Source organism: Myotis daubentonii, chromosome 1 (assembly GCF_963259705.1).
Source record: "Myotis daubentonii chromosome 1, mMyoDau2.1, whole genome shotgun sequence".
Lineage (NCBI taxonomy): Eukaryota > Metazoa > Chordata > Mammalia > Chiroptera > Vespertilionidae > Myotis > Myotis daubentonii.
Window position 1 is genome coordinate 25,533,869 of NC_081840.1, and position 19,246 is coordinate 25,553,114.

At 45.1% G+C, this 19,246-nt stretch overlaps 1 protein-coding gene across 7 annotated transcripts in view; it reads left to right on the plus strand.

The window, feature by feature from the left end:
- SLC8A3 (solute carrier family 8 member A3) overlaps positions 1 to 19,246 on the plus strand; it is a 127,514-nt gene that overhangs the window by 13,397 nt on the left and 94,871 nt on the right. For all 7 annotated transcript variants that reach the window (XM_059691956.1, XM_059691966.1, XM_059691969.1 and 4 more), the window contains one exon: positions 12,179 to 14,027. In XM_059691956.1, the coding sequence (XP_059547939.1) occupies positions 12,241 to 14,027 (1,787 nt within the window). In that variant the 5' untranslated portion in view covers positions 12,179 to 12,240. The remainder of the gene's footprint in view (positions 1 to 12,178; positions 14,028 to 19,246) is intronic.

Consider the following 19,246-nt stretch of genomic DNA (forward strand, 5'->3'; position numbering starts at 1 on the left):
TCAGGAGGAACTTTGCAGGCCCATTGCGATGATGAAGGTGTCTGATACAGTTTGGTCCTTGCTATGCCTCTTCATCCCTCTTTCACCATCATCTTCTGTTTTCAATTGGTCTCCAACATGTATTGATTCTACTTTTGAAAGAGCTCTTAAATCCACTCCTTCCTCAGCAGGCCTGCACTCCCTGCCTCTGCTTAGGTTCTGATCGCGTCTCTCTCAAAGGCCGTGAGAGATTCTGAACTAGTCTTCCTGCCTCCAAGACTTGCCCTGCTTTCTTCACCTACCCAAGGTCCATGCTGTCATCACTCTATGTCTGCTATCCAAAGGAAAAACATTGATATTGTCCCTCCTCTGATTAAAAAACTTTTAGTGGTTCCTGATCGTCTCTAAGATGATGCCCCAATTCCTTGGCTGGGCGTACAAGGCCTTTTTCTGACCTAGTCCTCACTTACCTTTGCAGCTTTTTTCAAATGCCTTGTCCTTCAGCCACCCTGCTCATCCAGGCTGTCATTCTCTTTATCATGGGCTTTGTTACCGTTGTGTGAGATGCACTGGCTTCTAGCCAGTTCACTCCTGTTCATTCTCCAGATCCGAGGTCTAAAGTTACCTGGATCATGGACTGGCCCTGGCAATCTCAGGCAACCTCAGAGCTTTCTTCCTCTGAGTTTGTTGGCGCATTGCACATGCTTCCAAACCTAGTCCTTGTTTTGTTGTAATTGTTTGGTTTTCTGTCACTGTTCTCCAGTGAAGTGTGTTCCTAACCGGGAATTATTTTTTGTTCATCTTACTGAAATTTGAAAAACCTTGCTCATAGCATCCCTGACAGATGGGATGCTTCATTTGAACACTGCCAAGAGTGGGAAAAATTACTGGATGTTATGCCTTCTATTTTTGCATACTTTTATCAATGTATCTATTCATTCAATAAATAAATACTGAACACCTACTATATGCCAGGCACTGATATAGGCACTGGGGATACAGAAATACCAAACAGATAAAAATTTCTACCCTCTAGGAATTTTTATTGTAATTTTTTTGAGTGTGCAAAAAAATGAGTTGAGTGCAAATCAGAGTACATTTTTTCAGTGTAATTTAGTGAAAGTAAACCTGTGACATATAGACTGGGTTTCATGCAAATGCATGCATGAATAAATAAATGAACAAAATGAACGAGCAAACAAAGAAGCCCTGAGGAAAAGTGTGGCCAAGTTAACCTAAGCCATCATCCCTGAAAGAAAAAAACAACTAGAAACATGTCTTGCTGAAAATGGATGAGTAGCATCATATTCCTGTGAAGATTAGGGAGCACTGGGTCTTTTACATTTCTTTGGTGAAAGTGTAAACCAAGCAGACATCAGGTTTAGGGAGAGACAAAGGGAAAATCCACTTATGTGAGTAGGGAGTTGATGCTGACTATCCTTGGCAAGGTATGAAAGTGAGAGTGCAGGAGGATGGGATGTTTGTTCAGTGCCTAGAAAGGCTTTGCGGGACCCATTTGTGAGTCAGCTCATGATACACCGAGAGTCCTTTTCCTGGTCCAAAGAAAGTCCCTAATGGTTGGAATCCCTGAGATGCAAATGTATCATAGTCAGGCTATGTTCCTTGTCTTCTCTCCCAGGATTCTCCACTTTGGGTGTACTCAACTAGGAACTTTAAAAAAAATCTAAATATCTAGGTTCTCCTCCCAGAGCATCTGAAATTTAGGTCTGGAGTAGGGTCCAGCTGTCTGTCTTTTTTAGAGCCCCAAAGTTACTCTAAAGCACAACCTCTCTAGCATGTGGCCCTACTGCTGGTAGTGCCTCCGCCTTGGGGGATGACTTAAATGCAGATGTAGATCCAGCAGTGGGAGAAGTGGAACTTAAGTGGGCAAAGCCCTTCCTTTCCCATTTCTCTGGCCCACCCAGTCACTGTTTGTGACTCCCCAGATCTGTTAAGGACTTTGCAGAGGGCAAAATGCTCTGGCTTCCACAGAGCCTGGTAAAAGTAAACCTAAGAATCATAGAATCAACAAGGCTTTGAATCCTAGACTTTTAGAGGCAGAGGGGATATCAGAATTCAGGTCCAACCTCTGAGCCCTATCAGTAGATTTCCACTGAGTGTGAGCACTTTTTGTCTTCTACCTCCAAAATAAATGTATAAATAAACAGAACTTCCCTATATTGAGTTGAAATCCCCCCTGGGAATTTACATGAGTGTAGAAGATTTACATGTAAACAGGCAAGCTCAGGTCAGTGTGCCAAGTACTTCAGTGATGAACAAAGTGCTGGAGGAACAGGGGTGTAAATGACTCACTTGGAAAGTGGAGGAAGGGGGCATTGTCAGGGAAGGCTTCCCAGGGCAGGTAGAAGGTTCTGGAACTCTAGGTTCTTGACCTCAGGGCCCCAGATTCGTATCCTTCTCTCCCACCAGACCCTTTGCCACCTGGGGTTGAAAAGCAGACTTTGGTAATAGACATACCAAGTTTCCTCAGCTAGTGGACCTTTGGTGAATTATTTGTCTTTGAGCCCAAGACTGCTCATTTCTAAAACGTACAACATTCCCTGTCTTATTGTGGGGTCCTTAGGGATGAAATAACAGCTATAAAAGTGCCTAACACAGTGCCGGCCATAGAGTAGGTACCCAATGAATAGATGTGATTTTTGCTGTCATTTTTAAAGTCCTCGGTTCATGTAGAACACAAGGAGAAGGAGGCCTTCTGGTGCCTGGACCATTCAGGGGGCTTCCACTGGGGTGGTAGTGCCTGGGAAAATGTCAGCAGGGTTCCATGAAGTTGTCATATGGTTTGGATGCCACAACGTTTGAGGGGTTTCAGGGAAGGCAAAATATGACAGTTGCATGAGGTCGGAGAAGCAAGAACAGTCAAATACTGTATCATGTACTGTGGCAAGATTCTGTGTCCTAAAGCCATGCTGCATTGCAGCCACTGACCACATGGTTGAAGGAGCTGTGTAGCAACCAACCTGAGAGCTCAGAGCAGCACGAGAAAAAGATATCACTTCCCATGACATCATTGTAATCCATTACTCCCGTAATTACTTGCTTGTCTCCGTCCCTTAGAAGACAAACTCTCTAAGGTTGGGGATATGGTATAGCTCATCCATGGCTGTACTCCCAATCACCAGCACAGTGCTTGGCCCCAAATGGGCATTCAAAGAGTAGTTGTTCGAAAAATGGACTCGATCCAAGGAGCTTTTGGTAAATCCCGAATGTAGGCTCTGCTTGACTTCCTTTTGGGCTCCCCTTTCCTACCACCCTCCCTTAGCTCACTCTCTTATGCACTGAGGTCTCTTGGGGAGTCTCAGGTCTGTGCCTGGCTCTCACATGACTCAGGCCCAACTCCACTGTGTCCCATCCCTTCTTTGCCTTTGAGAGACAGGCCGCCTGCAATCAAAGCATCTTTGTCTTTTTTTTAAAATTAAATCTTTATTGTTCAGATTATTACAGTTGTTCCTCTTTTTTCCTCCCATAGCTCTCCTCCACCCAGTTCCCACCCCACCCTCTGCCCTTACCCCTCCCACTGTCCTGATCCATAGGTATATGATTTTTGTCCAGTCTCTTCCTGCACCCCCACATCCCATTCTCCCCTGAGAATTGTCAGTCCACTCCCTTTCTATGCCCCTGGTTCTATTATATTCACCAGTTTAGTCTGTTAATCAGATTTTTCACTTGATTTTTAGATTCACGTGTTGATAGATATGTATTTGCTGTTCATAATTTTTATCTTTACCTTTTTCTTCTTCCTCTTCTTAAAGGATACCTTTCAGCATTTCATATAATCCTGGTTTGGTGGTGATGAACTCCTTTAGCTTTTCCTTATCTGTGAAGTTCTTTATCTGACCTTCCATTCTGAATGATAGCTTTGCTGGATAAAGTAATCTTGGTTGTAGGTTCTTGGCATTCATCACTTTGAATATTTCTTGCCACTCCCTTCTGGCCTGCATAGTTTCTGTTGAGAAATCAGCTGACAGCCGTATGGGTACTCCCTTGTAGGTAACTGACTGTTTTTCTCTTGCTGCTTTTAAGATTCTCTCTTTGTCTTTAGCCCTTGGCATTTTAATTATAATGTGTCTTGGTGTGGTCCTTTTGTTTGGGGTTCTCTGTGCATCCTGGACTTGTAAGTCTATTTCTTTCACCAGGTAGGGGAAGTTTTCTGTCATTATTTCTTCATATAGGTTTTCAATATCTTGCTTTTTCTCTTCTTCTGGCACCCCTATAATTTGGATGTTAGTACGCTTGAAGCTGTCCCAGAGGCTCCTTACACTATCTTCATATTTTTGGATTCTTTTTTCTTTTCTGGTTGGGTATTTTTTGCCTCTTTGTATTTCAAATCTTTGACTTGATTCTTGGGATCCTCTTGTCTGCTGTTGGATCTCTGTATATTATTCTTTTTTTAAAAAATATATATGTTTTATTGATTTTTTTACAGAGAGGAAGGGAGAGGGATAGAGAGTTAGAAACATCGATGAGAAACATCGATCAGCTGCCTCCTGCACATCTCCCACTGGAGATGTGCCCGCAACCAAGGTACAGGCCCTTGACCAGAATCGAACCTGGGACCTTTCAGTCCGCAGGCCGACGCTCTATTCACTGAGCCAAACCAGTTTCGGCTTATTCTTTATTTCAGTTCAGTATATGCTTAATTTCTAGTTGGTCTTTTTTCATATCCTCCAGGGTCTCACTAAATTTGTCGGCGGTTTCTAGAAAATTCTTAAAAAACCTTATAAGTTTGGTTTTGAACTCTATATCCAGTAGTTTGCTTTCCTCCATTTCTGTCATTTGTGACCTGTTTCTTTGTCTCTGCATTTTTATGCTTTCCTGTGTTGGTAGAATGGCTTTCTGTACTAGGTGTCCTATAGGGCCCAGTGGCTCAGCCTCCCCAATTACCTGAGGTGGAGACTCTTGGTGCACCCCTTTGGGGGCTTTGTGCACAGTCTTGTTGTAGTTAAGCCTTGATTGTTGTAGGTATCACTGTGAGGAATTGACCTCCAGGCCAGTTGGCTGTGCGAATCAGCTGTGTCTACAGTGGGAGAACTTCTGTGCTGAAGACACCCTTCTGGGGCAAGACTTGCTTCAGTGGGGCTTTGGTGCTCACTGAGTCTGCCCCCTGAGTGCGTTCCTTATGGATCTGAGGAGTTGTAATCTGGATGGTCCCACTCTGACCACTGGGTACACTGGCTCTTGGATCTAAGGAGGTGCTAATTTAGCCTCTGCCTGAGGCTACCCAGCAGGAGCTACAAAGAGATCTGCAGATTCCCCTTCCTTGTTTGGGGTTTGGAGGTGCCCAGATGAGGCCCAGCTGTGAAGCAGTGCAAGCTGCTGTGGGGCCTTGGGCCTTCTCTTGGAAGTTCTGGGTCTGTCTGGCCCAGCTGCAGTTTGTTAGGTAATTTTCAGATTGCAAAGGGCCAGGGCATTCATATGCAAAAGCCTCTGCCGCAGCTTGCGTGGGGTGGGGTCTCAGGGAATCAACAGGGCGGAGCAAGCAGCTATGGCTGATCCTCAGCCCTGCCCTAAGAGGCCATGTGTCTCAGTGTCCCGGTAATCGCTGCAAGCACCTCTGAGAGAAAGCTGCCCTCGAGTTTCGAGTTCTGCCCACTGCCAGACAGTCCAGTTTCTCCCCATTTGAGTCTGGGTCCCCAGAGACTTCCTGGAACTGGAGTTCAGAGCAGTCGGGGGCTTGTGACTCCCGATTCAAAAAGACAGCCGAGTCCTCAGTTGCCAGCCCTTGCAGTGTGCGCCTCCGTACCTCTGCACTTTACTTCCACACCTCCTCTGAGTCTCAGTGTGCTTTTCTCTTTCCTTCTAGTTGTAGAATTTCCACTCAGCCAGCATTCCTGTAGTTCTGGATGATGTCCATTTTGTCTTTTAGTTGTATTTTTGAAGTTGTTGTGGGAGGCAGCAATTTCCGGTGTTTACCTGTGCCGCCATCTTGGTTTCTCCAAAGCATCTTTGTCTTAATGGAACTGTGGAGATCATCCAACCCGACATGAATTTTCTGGATGGGGAAGCTCATGCCCCAAGAGGTTCACAGACTCTTCAAAGTTTCACAGCTTGCTGAGGCATGGCTGGGAAGAAAGTCCCCCCTCAACCCCCCGCTTTCAGATTTGGGGCTCTACCACTGCTCTAGGCTATCCTGAAGTATGTAGAGCCTCCACGCTTGTGGTGAGGCCTCCACATCCAGAAAAACTCCCCCTGCCCTCTCCAGGGCCTTTCTCAAAGGGGGTCCCCAAACCCAAAGTACATACGCAGCACAGTGGTTAACACCACGTGTTCTGGAGTCAGGCTTCCAGAATCAAATGCTTATTTTTCTACTTAATAACTGTGATCTTGGGCAAATTAATCTTTACGAGCTCATATTTGCTTGTCTGTAAAATAGGCATGATGATAATAGTACTTCCTTTACTATAAAGATTCAAAGAGATACTGCACAAAAAACAGCATCGTTATGTTTTCCTCCTTGGATGCAAGTTCCAGTGGTGACAGTCAAACCACCTAAGCAGACTCTTGGAAGTGCAGGGGACTTAGTTCCTGTGTTTCTGGTGGGGGTGGAGGAGTATGCCACAGAGAGAGAGGGCTCTGCACCGACCCCCATGTCCTGCAGGCAGAGGAAGTGCCGAAGATGCAGTGCTCTTGGACTCGAGTGACACATTGGATCCAGTGCGGCCTGGCTGCACCTAAAATTTTAATGTAAATTGGCTGTGATGCCTGTGCAGGGGCCCAGATTTAGAAGCAGAGCAGGACGACTCTACACAGGCTGGTGACAGGCCCGGAGCAGTGTTCCCATTGGAGAAAGTGGAGGGCGTAGCAGAGGGAGAATTTGCTCAGTCTGGCCTGGTGGCACTGTTTTATTAATGATGTGGAAGAGCAGAGGAACAGTGACTTTAATTAAATTTGCCAGTGATATTAAAAGATGTCAAGAGCCACTGCTGAGGACACAGACACCTTGCAGATGGCCCCAGGGGGTGTTAGGAAAATAATCCAGGAAAGAGATGAGAGGCTGTGGGCTGAGCCGGGGCCTCCATGCAGCTGAGGAAGAGGAATGTGACGTGGGGACAGAGGGTCATCATCTGCAGACTGTACATACACTAGGCCCGCCCTCTTCGTCTGTATCTGTTCCATTTCCAAAGGATTTCTAACTGATCTTCCTGCTCTGGTCTTGTCCCTCTTACTGCCATGCCTAAACCCTTTAGCTGAATTGGTTTTTTCTGAACTACAAATCAGACCATGTCATTCTCCTGTTTAAAATCCTGTCATTGGCTTTTCCCTGCCCTTAGGATACAATCCCATCTTCTCAGCCTGACATATACAACGCCATAAATTGAGCCCGCCCCGCGTGTCCAGTCTTCTGAACACTCATCTTCTGCCCCTCCCGCTTCCCACAGGACTCCTTGCAATCCCACGCACACAGCAGGCTTCCCCATGTCTTCGTGCCTTTGCTTAGGCTGTTCTCTTTGACTCGAATCCCCTTCCCACTTTTTTTGTTGTTGTTGTTTGACTGAAGCTCACTTATGCTTGAAGACTCATTTCAGGGATCACCTCCTTCAGCATGCCTCCCTGATTCCCCAGGCTGGCTCCGTGCCCTCCTCATGTTCTCACAGCATTGCCTTCACTTATTATAGTAAAAGTGCCGGTTTGTGCAGCTCTCCATCCCTGCTGGATAGTACCCTGGAGGGCAAACCCGGTATCTTATTTTTCATTTTTCCCACCAGCCTCTAGTATCAGGCCTGCTTTTGTGTTCATTTTTGTCAACATGAACTGATGGGAGAATATTTGGGTGGGAGACTGCATTGGACAACTAGTGCCTTGGACAGCCGCAGCAAGCCTGGGGGCTAGGCCAGTGTACCAAATGGCTAGTCCCTCCTGTTAGGGTGTGTGGGGCAGTCATATTTCTCCTAAGTCCACAGGGGACTGGAAGCTGATTGGGGGTCATGGACATTTTCTAACAAAGTGAGACATCTTAGTAAAATGGAGTGGTGAAAAACAGACCATTTCATGCCATCTCTGTGGGAGTTCTGACTCTCCCTTCCTTGCTTTATACTTGGAGGAAATGACTTAACTAAACCTCAGTTTCCTGAAACTAAAGAGGGATAGAAATAGTACTAACATCACGGGATTGTTATGAAGATGAACTGAGGAAGTACCTGGCATTATCCCACAATAGGCAGTTTTAAGTGTTATTTGCTATTATTAATACCTTCATTATTTGGGGTGGTTCTCAGGGATCTCTAGCTGAGTCCTATTCCTGAGTATGCCTTAGGGCTGATGAAGAGCCTTCTAGAAACATTTGGGTTTCTAAGGACTTGGGTGGACCCCCAGGATGTTGGGATCTGTCTCAATTGGTGTCTGAAGCGCAAAAAACATGACCATTGGCTTGGTCATCAGATGTGCCCTCTCCCCCCAAAACCTCAGGCAGAAACCATTTCCTGGCAGGGCTGGAAAGAACAACTGGGAATTTACAGGTCATTTTCTACCTTCAATTTCAAAAACTTGGTGCAGGCATTTACTAGCCTCCTTCTTGCCTTGTATTCTTTCGTCCTTTCCTTCAGCTCATCTGTTTTCATAGGGAAAAGCCTTTCTAAACTGGCCTCTGATTCTGACCACGTGATAGCTCATTTCCCATAGAAACCTGTTGCCACAAGTGTCCGTAAGACTGAAGAGAACAAAGACCATGATCCTCCTTGATTCTCCTGGTGGGTAAGAGAAGCAGGAGTCCTTATCCCTCTTAATCAGGATGACTCCACTACCTCAATGTTCCCTGTCCTTTGACTGCAGAAGGCCAGCTTTCTTCCCTAACCTGTGGATAGCCTGCCTTCTTGGGGTTGGCTGGTCTACACAGCTGCCACCTCCTGTCACCTTGTTGGCTCTTGATCAAAGGGCTGCTCCAGCTGTGCCCACCTTCTGTCTCCTCCTGCATGGGGCTTATCAGAGGTGTGGGGTTTTCAGAGGTCAAGGCAGGGTGCCAAGATCTGTCTCTATCCATATCTCTCCAGGGTGGGTGATTGTTAAACCTGTGAAGGGGTCTCTGTGTACATCACAGATTATGAGAGCTTTTTCAGTCTTTTGAATATGGATGCTGAACATCTTCAACCACTCTGCTCTTCCACAGTCATTCTTTTTTTTTTTTAAAATATATATTTTATTGATTTTTCACAGAGAGGAAGTGAGAGGGATAGAGAGTTAGAAACATTGATGAGAGAGAATCATCGATCAGCTGTCTCCTGCACACCCCCTACTGGGGATGTGCCCACAACCAAGGTACATGCCCTTGACCGGAATCGAACCCCGGACTCTTCAGTCCCCAGGTCGACGCTCTATCCCGTGAGCCAAACTAGCCAGGGCTCCACAGCCATTCTTGTAACCTTTTCTCTTCAGAGTGAGGTCAAAGCCCCAAACACCTGCTCTGGTGACCCCCAGTACCTGGACTAATGGGGAATGTGGGCCTCAGCACTTGGCTGCCGTTCTGGGGAATAGGAAACCAAGCTAATCCACAGAGCCCTTTGGGAGGAAGGCCTTCAAGATTTCAGCATGCACCAAGGCGTACTGTGTCCGAAGAGAACTTCTCTCTGCGTACAAGCCTGGGGAGTTTAAAGAGGTCCTATATCACCTCTAAAATCGAGTGAGAATTTGTCTATGGTATTTGTATATTCTGTTTCTGAAACAAATGGCTGTATTCAGATCACAAAATGGTTTTTAAAAAGGCCAATGTTGGAGTGGTGTTAGTCTGCTCAGGCTGCCATAACAAAATACCATAGACCCGGTGGCTTAAACAACCAAAGTTAATTTTCTCACCATTCTGGAGGCTGGGAGTCCAAGATCAAGGTGTTGGCCAATTCCGTTTCTGGCAAGAGCCGTCTTCCTGGCTTGCAGATGGCCACTTGCTATGTCTTCACATGGTAGATCTCTCTCTCTTCCTCCCTCCTTCCCTCCCCCTTTTTTTTTTTTATAAGGTCACCAATCTTATCAGAGTAGGACCCCAACCTGTGACCTCATTATACCTTAGTTACCTCTTAAAAGCCCTGTCTCACTATACATTCACATTGGGGCTTAAGGCTTCAACACATGAATGTGTGGGGGGTGGAGGGGATAGACACAATTCAATTATAGCCCTGAGTAAGCTTCCTTAGTGACTACATAGATTTATTCCAAAAACATACATTTACTGAACACCCAACTATCTCACTATTAGGATACCATGATAAACAGAATAGACATAGTCTTTGCCTTTGTGTCATTCATAGTTTAGTAGGTGAGTTAGACATTAATCATATAACCTCACACAAAATATAGGTAACTTCAAAGCTTTATAAATGCTGTGAAAGAAAAGTAAAGAATGTGACGAGAGAACACAACAGAGGGAGTTGACCATTTTGGGGGCAAGGGAAAGTTTTCTTGAGAAGGCAACTTAAGCTATGATTTGGATTGTTAAGAATGGGGATGCAAAGAAGAAACAGTCATGTCAGGAATGCATGGATGATGTCATGTGCAAAGGTCCTGAGGTGGAAAATAACCTGATAGGAAGTTCATTGTTGCTGAAGTGCAGTAAGAGTGGCAGGAGATAAAGGGGGAAAAGAAGGAAGTGATAGTGTAAGTTTTTGTTTTGTTTTTGCTTTTTTAAAACAGATTACTGTGGCTATATAAGGAAATGGACTAGAGAATGGCAAGAGTTGGAGTGGTGAATTCAGTTAGGTAGTTGCTGCATAGATTCATCAGGTGAGGAGTAATGGTGTCTTGGGCTATGACGGTGGTAATAAAGGTCAAGGAAGAACTGATCGGATTTAGTGCTGGATTGGATAAGGGACAGGTCAGAGAGGAAGGCTTGCAGACTAGCAGGAGTAACTGGGTGGATAGAGGTGCTATTTTCTGAGATGGGAAACAGCAGAGGAGGAGGAGCAGGTCTGGATGCAAATGAGCATTTCTCTATTACTAGAAGTTCCCCACATGGTTGTAGCAGAAGTGGAAAAATTGGCAATTTTTTTAAAAAACTATTGCATGGTTATTTGCATTCTCATTCTATCTGAATGAGGCAATGAATGGAAAGAGGAGTTCTTAGTTTCAGTGGAGTTTCTTTCCATTCTTCTGAATTCACCTTTTAATAGCTCCAGGCCAGCAGATGAGGCTGCATTTCACCCTGAAATCTTGTCTCCAGTTAATAACACTTATTTGAGAGCCACTTGCATGTTTTATTAATAGTGATTTCTACCACGTGGCTCTTTCAGGGTTTGGTTTGGAATTTGAGTGGCTGACTGATCTTCAACTTCCTGTAACTGGAAACCAAAACTGTTTCATAAGCATGTTTTGCTGGAGGGCTAAGGGCTGCTGTGGACTGGGTCTTGGGCACAACTTACAAGGCCTTGGTTTAGCTACATTGCAGGTAGCACTCACTACAGAATCAACTCTCTTGATTTCCCAAGCAATCTCAGAATTACAGCTTGCCTGCAGAAGTTTTGCATTGAGGGCTCAATTGCACATAGACAAGGTGTTCTATTTTGGAGGTTAGCTCATGATAAGTTCAAGTCAATATGTGTTCTTGCAAACCTATGTTATGCAAGATTCTTGAGTATGATGACATTGAGGTGAAGAAGACTGAAAACCCTAGAAATAGTATAAGAGGGGATGAAAATTTAGGTCATCTTTGGCCTATTTTAAGTTGATTCTTTTAAAAAAATATTTTTATTGATTTAAGGGAGGAAAGGAGAGGGAGAGAGAGATAGAAGCTTCAATGATGAGAGAGAATCATTAATCGGCTGCCTCCTGCATGCCTCCTACTGAGGATCAAGCCCGAAACTTGGGCATGTGCCCTGGGAATCGAACTGTGAACTCCTGGATCATAGGTCAACTCTCAACCACTGAGCAACACCAGCTGGGCTTAAGTTGATTCTTGAGAACTCTCACAGATAACAGTAGGGTTGAGAGACAGGACGAGATGGCATCACTTATGTTTCCATTACCAGTATTTCCAGCTATTTTAAGCCATTCTACAACCGAGTCTCCACCAGATGGTCCTGAGGACAAAGCAGCTATTTGTGTCTCCCACTGATATGTATTTTTCCAAGTGAGAGACTGCCCCATATGTTAGGGCAATATGTTATTCAAGATGAAATACCAGTTTCTATTGGTGGGAATCTGCCATTGCCGTCTCCCTTTTCCTCATGCCTTTTCCTACCTCTCTGGTCTTTTCTAGGTCTCTGGCCTGTCAGGAGGACCGTTGGTGCTGCAGTGGAAGCCAGTGGCTAAGTCTCATGTATGGCGTGGTTAAGGTTGCAGCCTCTCACCTCTGCCTTCCTCCATTTTGGGCTGATAACTTTTGTGCTCTTCCTGAATGGTCTTCGGGCAGAGACTGGAGGCTCAGGGGATGTGCCCAGCACAGGGCAGAACAATGAGTCCTGTCGGGAGTCATCAGACTGCAAGGAGGGTGTCATCTTACCAATCTGGTACCCAGAGAACCCTTCACTTGGGGATAAGATTGCCAGGGTCATTGTCTATTTTGTGGCTCTGATATACATGTTCCTTGGGGTATCCATCATCGCTGACCGCTTCATGGCATCTATTGAAGTCATTACTTCTCAAGAGAAAGAGGTAACTATCAAAAAGCCCAACGGAGAGACCAGCACAACAATGATTCGGGTATGGAATGAAACTGTCTCCAACCTGACCCTTATGGCTCTGGGTTCCTCTGCTCCTGAGATCCTCCTCTCTTTAATTGAGGTGTGTGGTCACGGGTTCATTGCTGGTGATCTGGGACCTTCTACCATCGTGGGCAGTGCAGCCTTCAACATGTTCATCATCATTGCCATCTGTGTGTATGTTGTCCCCGATGGAGAGACTCGTAAGATCAAGCACCTGCGAGTGTTCTTTGTCACTGCTGCTTGGAGCATCTTTGCCTATATCTGGCTCTATATGATCCTGGCAGTCTTCTCTCCTGGTGTGGTCCAGGTTTGGGAAGGCCTCCTCACTCTCTTCTTTTTCCCAGTGTGTGTTGTTCTGGCCTGGATGGCAGATAAGAGACTGCTCTTCTACAAATACATGCACAAAAAGTACCGCACAGATAAACACCGAGGAATTATCATAGAGACAGCAGGTGGCCACTCCAAGAGCATTGAGATGGATGGGAAAATGATGAATTCCCACTTTCTAGATGGGAATCTTGTGCCACCAGAAGGGAAGGAAGTGGATGAGTCCCGCAGGGAGATGATCCGGATTCTCAAGGATCTGAAGCAAAAACATCCAGAGAAGGAGTTAGATCAGCTGGTAGAGATGGCCAATTACTATGCTCTTTCCCATCAACAGAAGAGCCGCGCCTTCTACCGGATTCAAGCCATCCGTATGATGATTGGTGCAGGCAATATCCTGCGGAAACATGCTGCAGAACAAGCCAAGAAATCCGCTGCTATGAGTGAGGTGCACGCTGATCAGCCTGAGGACTTTGTCTCCAAGGTCTTCTTTGACCCATGCTCTTACCAGTGCCTGGAGAACTGTGGGGCGATACTCCTGACAGTGGTGAGGAAAGGGGGGGACACATCCAAGACCATGTATGTGGACTACAAAACAGAGGATGGTTCTGCCAATGCAGGGGCTGACTATGAGTTCACAGAGGGCACCCTGGTTCTGAAGCCAGGAGAGACCCAGAAGGAGTTCTCTGTGGGCATCATTGATGATGACATTTTTGAGGAGGACGAATACTTCTTTGTGAGGTTGAGCAATGTCCGCATAGAGAATGAGCAGCCAGAGGAAGGGATGGCTCCAACAATGCAGAATAGTGTTTCCTTGCCTTCCAGGGCTGTCCTGGTGTCCCCTTGTGTGGCCAAAGTTACTATCTTGGATGATGACCATGCAGGCATCTTCACTTTTGAATGTGACACTATTCGTATCAGTGAGAGTATTGGTGTCATGGAGGTCAAGGTTCTGCGGACATCTGGTGCCAAGGGCACAGTCATCGTTCCCTTTAGGACAGTGGAAGGGACAGCCAGGGGTGGTGGTGAGGATTTTGAAGACATATATGGGGAGTTGGAGTTCAAGAATAATGAAACTGTGTAAGTAACTTTCAGTATTCTATCCCCTGCTATCCCTTGCCATATCCTTCTATCCTTCTGCACCACTTTTTAAAATTTTCCTTGGATTTGTGTTAATATCAAACTTTAGTTCCATCACAGGTATGCAGGATCAGCAGACACTACTGGCAGTTTCTGCTTCCAAACTCTCCTTCAGTTTTCTCACTTTAAAATGTTTCTAGGCAAGGAATCCTGAGGGAGGATCTAAGGACACAGATTTTATCTACCGAAACACAACATGATGGCTGGTGGAGGTGAGGGGTGACAGAAGTTCTGATATCAGATTTTGGAGAATTCTTGTGATTAAGCGAGAGCTAGGAGACTACTCGGGTATCTCCTTCCTCCTCTCCTTGTGCCAAGAGCTTCTATGAGCTTTGAAGCCAATCCTTTCCACTCTGAGACAGTGATAGCCCAATCAGGACATCCTCAAGACAGCAAGTGGCACTGGGTGTTTTTTTTTTTTCCAGTGCCATATTGTAGTTGTATTGTACAACCAGATTTCAGGTACCTCTCCTTCAATTTGGAAATTGCAACGTTGATTGAAACTTGGCAATCTGTTTAAATGCTTGTAGGCTCTTCAATGAGGCTTGCCTAGTCTAGGTGAGATGAGTCAGTATGGCTTGGTACTGGATGTATGTTACAGGAGCAGAGCTCCCAGGGCAGCAGCCACTGTCTTTAGTCACAGATCTAAGCTCCAAATTCTGTCTAAGCAGTGAAGGAGAAGCCTTTTAAGAATTGTTGGAGAAAACACATCTTTTGTGTGGTCATCTCTTTTCACAGCCTGGAATTCTCCAGAAATAGTTTCCAGGTTATAGCCCCATTTAGTCCTTCTCACACAGTGGGTATTACACTTCTGTTGCCTCTGTAACTCTCCCCATTGAACCTTCTTATGCTGGGTCCTGTGTCCTCTTTCAGACAGATGGCTGTGAAGAAGAACAAAGAATGACTTTCCCCAGGATTTGCAGCTTATGGGAGGGTAGACTTTCCAGGGGGGTGCAAAGAGGATGGGGATGAGAAAGGAGAACCTTGTCTCTGAATTCCTGTGGTGTCCACACACGATAAGCAGTGGCAGGAGAAGGTGTGAAGAACAAAGGGAGAATATAGAAGCGGGGGAGGGGGGGAGGTGGGAGGGGTGTCAAACTGCCCCAAGAACCTGCTGAAAACATTTTCAGTGGGAGATGAAAACGTAAACTTCCAGAGGAACTCATGGAAAAGGGGATCCATAGATCTGAAGGAGAGGTGCCATAGATGAGTTTTTCCCAGGTCCAGCCTTGGGACAGAGCTTAAAAGAGGTTGGGTTCTGCTGACAACAGAGCTGAGTGTCATTCAGGATACTCTGCTCTTGTCCTTTCAAATTCTTCCTAATAATGTGACTTCGGGCAAGTCGTTTAGTCTTAGCTCTAGAACTAAATAGTTTCATCTGTAAAGTGGGAATAACACTTGCAGGGAGGCAGGGTCAGATCTTTTTGCAGGGCCTCCCAGCTCTAGGATTTTCTGTACCATTGACATAGGCCACTCAATGTAGGTCATATCTGCACCAGCCAAGGATGGGACAGGGGAGATTGTTTCCTGAAGTGAAATAGCCACTGACAAATTGATTTATTAGTGCTCTATTTAGTCATTTTGCTGGGAAGGATAGTCATTTGTTAGCGTAAGTAAAAACATGTGCCATCCGGAGAATACGATCCATTTATATGTGCTCTGGGGAGAGTGTTTATACATACAAATGAAGGAAGGCCCTCGCTGGGAAGACAACTCCGTGAGATTTCATACACGTTTATGGCAATGTCAGTATATAAGAGGTTACTGTCAGGCATTAAATCACATCAAGACCACAGCATTGGCCATAATTTGACAGACTTGTGGTTCCTTTAGTTCAGTACCTATCCACCAGCGGCACTGAAGGGTAGTTTTTGAGAGAGCAGAGGCTTGGCTCCAAATTCCTTCGTCCCATTAATAATCAACTGTGCACCTAGGATCTCTGAATAGGCTAAACTTTGCTATCTGTGTTTTCAGCTTGAATGTAACTATGCTTCGTGGATGATCACTTCTAGGTGACATTGGTGCTAAATGTATCTCAACCTCCACACATTTGAGATTCTGGTCCAGGTATCCTAGGATTTGGTGAACAAGTCTATGTTCCCATCTATTCCTGTGCATTATTTTTTAGACCTTCGTAGACTTAGACTACCCACTGGTCTTCTTCATTGCAGAAGACGGAGTCCACAACCTGCTAGTGTCTCCTCACATTGCACCCCTCTGCTTGATACTTTAAATTTTACTGGAGGCAGTTTAATGTAGCAGAAAAACCACGGGCTCTAAATACTCTGGGTTAGGGTGTTGTCTCAACTATAGATTTAACCACCTAGTTTTGGGGAATTTTATTAATTTATGAGATTATTTTGTCATTGGTAATAAGGGGTAGTAATGTTTCTTGCAGGACTGTTATGATGATTCAAGATATTGTATGCACTGTTCCTTGTATATGGTACGTGCTCAGTGAATGAGGCCATTGATAGCAATATCGATGAATTAACAGTATTCTTCAGGAGACACCGTGGAGGTGATAGGCTGCTTGGATCTCTATGTGACCCACATTAATAAGCATGTTAGTTTTGGGCTGTCATGAAGATTCCTAGTCCAAACTCTTAAAATATTAAAGTATTAGAGCCAGAAAGGACCATAGAATGTCTTGAGAGTGGTGTTCCTTGGATTTTAATGTGCTGATGAACCACCCACAGATCTTGCTAAAATGCAAATTCAGTTTCAAAATGTCTAGAGTAGGGCTTGAGATGCTGCATTTCTAACAACCTCCTGATGCCATTGGTCCCAACTTGAAACCCTCAGGGTACTTAGACAGAAGCTGTGCGATGCCTGCAACAGTGGCACTTTCTCATCCTTCCCTCTTTATGTAGCTTTGTTAGCCCGGTAGCATTGCCAGTTTTGCCCCCACCACACTCCTCTAAATCTGTTCAGGTAAAGCTGGGCTTGTGCTCTATCAATAACATTGGGTCTGTGAATTCACTTATTTGGCTTTATGCTTTCCTTCTTCAAAGACGGTGAGATGGAAAAACATGAACTTTGGAACTTGACAGACAGTGGGAATCCATCAATCACCAGCTGTGTAACTTTGAACAAGTTCTCTTCACCTGTCTGAGTCCCAGATCGTTTGTTGGGATGATAGGAGTCATGGTATCTAACCTGCAGGTGTGTGATAAGCACTACATTCAAATATGAAGAAAATGCACAGCGCTTGCTCATAGAAGGTGCTCAGACATGCAATAGATGTTCATTAAATATCTGCTGTGTGCCAGGTACATTGCTAGGGACTCTGGAGATAATAAAGACAAGCTGGCATCCCAGCTCACAAGGATCTTCTTCTCAGGTGGAGAGGATACAGGTATTGAGACAGGTTGGGAGAGGCGTATGCTTGAGATACGTTCAATAAAAGAGGAATAAAATACCCTTGTTGTATGCATGACACCACTAAAGTTTTCAGAGTAACCGTAGGGATAGTAATGAAGTAGGTGACATGGGGGTGGGTACATGATTACTTTAAACCCACATTACAATAAACTCTTGACATTTGAGAGGGATACTATTGAGAAGAATCCCTACCTTTTTGACTACCGCTGCTGTATACGATGAGAATCGTGGCCTTTGAACTCACAGGGTTGTGGGTTCTGCCAGCACGTTAATCTCACTCACTAAACACGTGACTAGCCCGTTAATCTCACTCACTAAACACGTGACTAGCCCAGGCTCATGGCATGCCGCTGCAACAAAACAGATTACTGAAGTTCATGGACGTTTGGGGTCTCTGGGAGTAGTCAAAACCACAGATGTCAAATATGCAAATGCCAAGATCTGCTGTAATTAAACAGCTTAGGCCTCTTTTGAAGAAGAATGGTATATTGGCTGTGCCACATATTTCCCAACAAAATTAGACTGTTAAAGCTAGAAGGTGCCTGGCCGGAATGGCTCAGTGGTTGAGCATCAACCTATGAACCAGGAGGCCATGGTTTGATTCCCAGTCAGGGCACATGCTGGGGTTGCTGGCTTGATCTGCAGTGTGGGGCGTGCAGGAGGCAGTCAGACAATGATTCTCTCTCATCATTGATGTTTCTATCTCCCCCTCTCCCTTCCTCTCTGAAATCAATACAAATATATTTAAAAAAATAAAAATAAAACATCTTGTGGGAAAAAAAAGCTAGAAGGTGTCTGACCTCCCATTTTCACGAATGATGAGGCTGGATTCAGAGAGGGAAAGTGACTTGTCCAACAGCTATCTATGAAAGAAAGTTAGAGTTGGAAAGGAGTTTTTAAAGGGCACAGACTTAATATCTTTGGACTTTTCCATTTTATTTTAACCCATCAGAAAAATACTAGCTTTGGAAAGGATATGGAAATTCTTGGAGGGAAGATGCTCTGGGAGTACAAATCCAAGAATATTATGTGACTAACATCTTAACCAACACTAAGAATATATTATGCACTATTTTAAATCTCTCGCTTCACCTTGAGACTGTTCAGAAGGAAAATATTGAACCCATAGAAATTAAACACACACACACACACAACTTTAACTTAGTGATCTCTTACTGAGAAAAGGTGACATCTTTCAGGCCCTGCTGGTAAACTGCAGGCAAGACCTTGTTCCCTGAAATAATGACATGTTTTCACAATGATGCAGGCCATTCTCCACCCGGGGTGTTTACTCCCTGCCGTTTCAGCCCTTAGGGACCTTTCCATCAAAACTTTAGGAAAGTCTGGAGTGCTCTGGACACTACGTAAACATTTTCCAACTTGTCTGAAACAAAGGAGGCTCCCCCCCACTTTTTTTCTTTGATTCAGCAGAGTGTTAGGATCTTCTCTTTCCTGCCACCCAGGGAGGTCATTTGCCTTCAGAATGCCCTGTCTGTGCTTGAGAAAAGCCATGAGCTGCAAGCTGTGTGAGGGTGGGAGTCAGATGGAGGTGGCGATCATTCTCTAAGGGCCAGTATCCTCCCTTTCCCCTGGCCTCTGCCTCAGTGCCCGACTTCCAGTGACAAGCTCTGTCCCCAGCTTTAGGTAGCCAGTCGGTCAGCAGGACCCATGGCTCCATGGAACTCGTGGTGGAACTATGTACTTGGCTTCGAGTTGTCCTGAAGAAGGGAATCCATGTCTATGCCAGTTGCTGAATGGGGGAACTTAGCACAGTG